At 38.2% G+C, this 7,271-nt stretch overlaps 1 protein-coding gene across 1 annotated transcript in view; it reads left to right on the forward strand.

Annotated features, from left to right (window-relative positions):
- LOC108463104 (caffeic acid 3-O-methyltransferase-like) overlaps nt 1-6,857 on the forward strand; it is a 27,068-nt gene extending 20,211 nt beyond the window's left edge. Inside the window, exon 4 of the mRNA XM_053024318.1 lies at nt 6,243-6,857. Coding sequence (XP_052880278.1) covers nt 6,243-6,560 — 318 coding nt within the window. The 3' untranslated portion in view covers nt 6,561-6,857. The remainder of the gene's footprint in view (nt 1-6,242) is intronic.
- Nucleotides 6,858-7,271: the final 414 nt, after the last annotated feature.

The raw sequence follows: 7,271 nt of genomic DNA on the forward strand, positions 1-7,271 counted from the left end.
ACGAAATAATGAACGTTAAAAGTTTGTTTATGCTGTTTGATTTTCTTACATCTGCAAAGCTTAATTCAGTGAGTAATTTCACTATCTTTAATCACAAATACAACAAGTGTTTCATACTCTATCAATCCCCAAGTATAGGGATATCACCTTTGTAGCTAAAGGCTAGAATACTCAGCTCCAAATTCTTCCCTGAGAACTTGAGTAGTAAACATTCAACAATGCTTACAATAACAGTTTGCACTCTCTCACAAAAATAGTTCCTTAATGAACAAATCAGATTGCACTCAATAAATTCTACAAAACCTAAACAAATGTCAAAGTATATATCAATTTCAGCTTGCTAACATAAAATCTAAATGAATATAAAGCAACTCTTTGAAAATAACTATTACGTCATTAACAATCAAAGCACAACCAATCGAAGATATGCTTTTCAAAATCAGTAATGTTAGGAAGAAACCGAACAACCGAAACAAAGCGAAAGCAGAACCGGTGTTCTTTCTCTCCTTATAACTCCTGTCAAAAATTATGGCAAGCACAATAGCACAAGATATGTTCTCTAGCAACCTTAATCAACCACAAATCAACTAATGCAACCACAATAAAAATAAATAGAGACACCGGTATTTTTACGTGGAAAACCCCTTTAAATCAAGGGTAAAAACCACGGGACTTTAGAGTCCGATCAAGAGCTCTACTATCATCAAATGTTCAACTACAAGATCACAATATCAAGCCTACAACAAGCATTCAACTCCAACAAGGCTAACAATATGTAATCTTTAGCAAAGAGAGAAAAATGAGAGAATATCACCAAAACGCAGCTACTGAAAATGGGTATTTTCGACGCTACAAGACTCGGATGAAAAATCCGACCGTACAAAGTCAAGAGCACCTTATCGCCTAGCTGCTATCCAAAAATCAGCTCAATCGAACCACGGATGAACCTTCGATCGAAGAGTTGATCACTGCTGCACCAAGCTTAGAAAATGAAATTTTCTACTCTCTTTTCTCTGGATGAATTTGAGATTTTGGCTCACACCCTTTCTCGCCCACACCACCGTAAAAGCCAAAATGAATGGCTCCTTTTTTTTTTTGACAAATCCAAGAAGACAAAAAATGTGGCGAATTATGGGTTTCCACATAGTGGGACCCACACCTAACAAATCTCCCCTCCAACTATGTGAGGAATGCCTCCATGCCGGAGGTCAAACAACATGCTTCAAACTTTCCTCTTGGTAAGGCCTTCACAACATATCAGCACCATTATCATTAGTGTGTATCTTCTCAAGCTCTAATGACTTAGCTTTAAGAACATCTCGTATCCAATGGTACCTCACATCAATATGCTTAGATCTAGCATGAAAAGTTGAGTTCTTACCAAGATGAATAGCACTGGCTATCACAAGACAGGACATACTTCTCCGAGTAAAACCAAGCTCATGCACAAACTTCTTCATCCAAAGCATCTCCTTACACGCTTGGTTCTTTGCAATGAACTCGATTCGGTGGTGGACAATGCAACAACTTTTGCGTCTCGATTGCCATGCTACTGACTCCCCGCATAAGTGATTAAGTAACTCAAGTAGATCTCCTCGAGTCAATGTCTCCGCCATGTCCGAATCAGATACCCAACAAGAACGGGTTTCTCATTGTCGAAACAAAGTTTCATGTTGGAAGTGCCACGAAGATATCTCATAATCCACTTCACTGCATTCCAATGCTCTCTGCCTGGATTAGAAAGAAACCGACTAACTGTACCAACGGCATAAGCCAAGTCTGGTCTCGTGCAAACCATTGCGTACATCAAACTACCCACGGCTGAAGAGTAAGGAATTTTCTGCATCTCTTCCTTCTCCTTTTCTGTGGAAGGACTATGCTTAACACTCAATCTAAAGTGCATAGCAAAGGGAGTATTCACCGCTTTAGCTTTGTCCATACTAAACCTTTGAAGTACTTTCTCAATGTACCTCTCTTGTGATAACCATAATTTCTTGGCCTTTCTATCACGTGTGGGTCTTATGCCAAGAATTTGCTTTGTTGGCCCCAAATCCTTCATTGCAAAGGATTTACTCAACTCTTGTTTCAACTTCTCAATTCTAGAAGCATTCGACCAACAATAAGCATATCATCAACATAGAGCAAAAGAATAATAAAATCATCACCAGAGAATCTCTTAACAAACACACAATGATCAAGTAGTCTTCTTGTAGCCTTGCTCCCCATAACAGACTCAAACTTCTTGTACCATTGCCTTGGAGCTTGCTTCAAACCATACAAGCTCTTTTCAATCTGCACACATAGTCCTCTTTCCTTGTGCAACAAAACCCTCCGGCTGCTCCATGTAAAGCTCTTCTTCCAAGTCACCATGAAGAAAAGCAGTTTCACATCCATTTGTTCAACCTCTAGGTCATAACAAGTCGCCAAACTCAGATAGTTCGATAGAGGACATCTTCACAACCGGAGAAAATATTTCTTCAAAATCAACCCCTTTTTCGAGTATAACCCTTGACAACCAATCTAGCTTTGTATCGTGGAGATGAAGACTTCTCTTCTTGTTTCAACTGTAAACCCACCGATTATTCAAAGCTCTTTTGCCCTAGGCGCTTTCACCAATTCAAAAGTATGGTTCTCATGTAAGGATTGAAGTTCGTCTTTCATCGCTTCAACCCATCGATCTTTGCATTCACTCTCCATAGCCTCTTCATAACATTCGGGTTCTCCCCGTCGGTCAAAGAACATATTCATCGGAGAATACGATAGAAGATCGTTGATCTCTAGAAGACCTTCAAGTGGAACTCTTGGTGGAGCTATAGGTGCTTGTTGTTGATCATTCACAACATCATCCATGGAGTATCAAAGTCACCTATAGTCCGATGGTCACCACTAACATCACCATGCACATCATCTGGATAGGATCCGGTGAAGAGTCTAGGGAACCGGATTCACATCGATCAAGTCACCACTACCTTGTGAATCCACTTTCTCCGTCTTATCAATGTCATCAATGGTCGATCCTCAATGAAGACAACATCTCGCTTCTCACGAGTTTCTTCCGAATCGGATCATAGAGTCTATAACCAAACTCACCATCTAGACCATAACCAATAAAAATGCATTGTCGAGCCTTGGCATCCAACTTGGATCTTTCATCCTTTGGAACATGAACAAATGCTTTACAACCGAACACACGTAGGTGATCATATGACACGTCTTTACCAAACCAAACTCTATCTAGTACATCACCTTTCAAAGGAACACTAGGAGACAGATTTATCACATGTGTCACTGTATTCAAAGCTTCAGCCCAAAACGATCTTGGTAACTTTGCATCTGACAACAAACATCTGACTCTTTCAATCAATGTTCAGTTCATTCTTTCAGCTAACCCATTTAACTGTGGAGTCTTTGGTGGTGTTCTCTGATGTCTGATTCCCTGTCGCAGACAATACTCATGAAACGACCTTGTGTACTCACCACCATTATCAGTACGAATGCACTTCAACTTCTTCCCAGTTTCCCTTTCAACTGATGCTTGAAACTGTTTAAACACCTCAAAGACTTGATTTTTAGACTTCAAAGTGTAAACCCATAGCTTTCTTGAACAATCATCAATGAAAGTCACAAAGTAAAGTGCACCACCATGTGATCTTACTTTTATCGGACCACAAACATCTGAATGGACCAACTCTAGCAACTCTGATTTCCTATGAGGAGGATGGCTTCTAAATGAAACTCTTCTCTGCTTTCCTGCTAGACAATGAGCACAATTCTTCAGTGTAGTATTCTTCAAACCCGAAAGTTGATTCTTCTTCGCTAAACAGTTAAACCCCTTCTCACTCATGTGACTGAGTCGTTTATGTCACAACTCAGTTGAGCTGTCATTCACTGTCACATTCACTGCCTCTCGAGAAGTCAAAGCTTGCATCAAGTACAAATTTGAGCTCTTTTTTTCTCGAGCCACAACCAAGGAGCCTTTAGTCAGCTTCCACTGCCCTTCACTGAAGGTGTTACAGAATCCCTCATCATCAAGCTTTCCTGCAGAAATCAAATTCAAACGGACATCCGTGCATGTTCGACATCCTTGAGAGTTAACTTTGTTCCATTGTTACTCACCAAGCTAACATCTCCCATACCAATAACCGAAACCAAACCATCATTACCCATCTTCAATACCCCAAAATCACCAGGAGTATAAGATGTGAAGAATTCCTTCCTCGACGTGACATGAAGTGATGCACCGGTATCAATCACCCAACTAGTCTCGTCGCATGCTAGGTTGACCAAATTCTCATCACAAATAACTAACAGATCTTCACGAGTATGCTTGAGCAACACGCCGGATTTTTCATCGTCATTCCGATCGTGTTTATCACCACCACCTTTGTCTCTCTCTTCCACTTGAAGCAATATTTCTTGATATGACCTTTCTTACCACAATGATGACACTCAAGATTCTTGTATCTCGATCTTGACTTGCTTCGCTTTTATCTCTACCCTTTCCATCTTTGTCTCTGCTTTCTCCCCCTTCTCGATAACCAACACCTCGGACTGTGATGTAGAACCACGAGATCTTCTTCTAACCTCTTCATTCAACACACCACTCTTAGCCAAATCCAAAGTAATAATACCCTGTAAGCGAATTAATGAGTGAGACTCGAAAGGTCTCCCAAGAGTCAGTAGAGTAGCAAGCAACCAAAGTCCTAAAATCTCGTCATCAAATTTGACACCCATACCAAGCAACCGATTCATCACACTCTGAAATTCACTAACATGGTCACTATAGACATTCCTTCTTTATATTTCAGTACCATCATTTTCTTCAAAAAAACAACTTGTTATTGCCCGACCTTGAAGCATACAAGCTTTCAAGCTTCTCCCACAATGTTCGAGCATGTGTCTCCTGATCAATGTGGTTGTAAACATTTTCTTCAACAAATTGCCGAATAAAGCCACATACTTGTTGATGCTCAAAGTCCCATTCTTCATCACTTTTCGAATCGGGTTTTTGAGTAGTAAAGACCGGAAGATGCAAAGCCTTCACAAACAACAAGTCCTTCATTTTATTCCGCCAAAGTTGATAATTTGTGCCATTCAACATAATCATCTTGTTCGTATTAATTTCCATAATTATCTGACACAATAACCAAGCTCTGATACCAGTTTGTTAGGAAGAAACCGAACAACCGAAACAAAGCGAAAGCAGAACCGGTGTTCTTTCTCTCCTTATAACTCCTGTCAAAAATTATGGCAAGCACAATAGCACAAGATATGTTCTCTAGCAACCTTAATCAACCACAAATCAACTAATGCAACCACAATAAAAATAAATAGAGACACCGATATTTTTACGTGGAAAACCCCTTTAAATCAAGGGTAAAAACCACGGGACTTTAGAGTCCGATCAAGAGCTCTACTATCATCAAATGTTCAACTACAAGATCACAATATCAAGCCTACAACAAGCATTCAACTCCAACAAGGCTAACAATATGTAATCTTTAGCAAAAGAGAGAAAAATGAGAGAATATCACCAAAAACGCAGCTACTGAAAAATGGGTATTTTCGACGCTACAAGACTCGGATGAAAAATCCGACCGTACAAAGTCAAGAGCACCTTATCGCCTAGCTGCTGTCCAAAAATCAGCTCAATCGAACCACAGATGAACCTTCGATCGAAGAGTTGATCACTGCTGCACCAAGCTTAGAAAAATGAAATTTTCTACTCTCTTTTTCTCTGGATGAATTTGAGATTTTTGGCTCACACCCTTTTCTGCCCACACCACCCGTAAAAGCCAAAATGAATGGCTCCTTTTTTTTTTTTTGACAAATCCAAGAAGACAAAAAAATGTGGCAGAAATTATGGGTTTCCCACATAGTGGGACCCACACCTAACAAGTAACACATTAATCTTGATCAAATCTCCACGTTCTAATGAGTTAATTGATTCACCTGAATCCTATCCAATCTTTAAAAGCCAAGTATTGGTTTCCATATATAGATTATAATATCTTCAATATAACAATACATTAATAGGTTCAAATATTTTTTCATTAAATTGTCAAACCAAATAAAACAAGTAATAAACCACTTCAGTAGTAATCTGTAATTGACACTGCCGAGTACCACTCAACTCAAATCTTCACATCTTACCTCAACATTTTGTTTAAAATACTGTATCTTGTTTCAATGAATTGACCCAGATTATTTAAACTAATAAATATATATTGTGGTTGGTTTAGTGGATACTTCACGATTGGGGAGACAAAGAATGCTTGAAATTGCTAAGAAATTGTTATGAAGCAATATCAGAGTGTGGAAAAGTGATAGTAGTGGAATCAGTATTGCCAGAACTGCCCACGCCTAACATTGTCACAGCCACAACACTCACTTATGATGTGGGAATGCTTCATTTGCTCCCTGGTGGAAAGGAAAGAACATTCAAAGAGTTTGAGACATTGTTTGTTCAAGCTGGTTTCGCTGCTTTCAAACCTATTTGTCGTGTTTACAATTATTGGGTCATTGAATTGTTGAAAAATGTGAACAATTCACCACAATAGTTATTATCATTTCATCTCCCAATTACAGAGGTAAGCACCGTATTTCATCCCAGAATCGAAGTTGAAAAAGAAGAAGAGAGATGAAGATACGAAAAAGAAAGAAGGTATGAGGCCAGTCAAGAAGAAGATAGAGCAAGATTCCAATAAATTCAATTACAAAATCAAGTGCATCAATCGTAGGTACTTTGTGTTATTATTTTGGTTAATATTGGTATATTTGGATTGTTTACAAAGTATTTGTAATGAATACATTTCTAAATTTAAATATTATATATTTGAGTTTTATTTTATTATAAATTTCTATTATTATTGACTGTAAAATATTAAAATCATTTTGAAAATGCAAAATAAGGAAAAGAAAATATATCATGCATATTTATTGGTGTTTTTAATAAAGAAGCGTTCATAAATATTAACATTTTTCGGCGTTCAAAGTTACTGCGATATTTAGTTGATAAAACCCCGCTAAAGTACATGTGTAAGTGAATGCAATAAATTCCACCACTTACTATCTTTCTTCTTTTGGCAGCATTTCTTTGATGCAAACACTGCGAATTTTTTACCATGGATTTTCCCACAGCAATTTTGTGCCCACTGCTATATTGTTAGTGGTGTTCATATAACATCGTTATACATGGGGAAAAAAGCATCATGAAGTATTGGTTCTGTTGAACACATTTACCTACACTCTATGTGATTTTTAAAATTAGT

The sequence above is a fragment of the Gossypium arboreum genome, chromosome 13 (genome assembly GCF_025698485.1).
Source record: "Gossypium arboreum isolate Shixiya-1 chromosome 13, ASM2569848v2, whole genome shotgun sequence".
Classification (NCBI taxonomy): Eukaryota; Viridiplantae; Streptophyta; class Magnoliopsida; order Malvales; family Malvaceae; genus Gossypium; species Gossypium arboreum.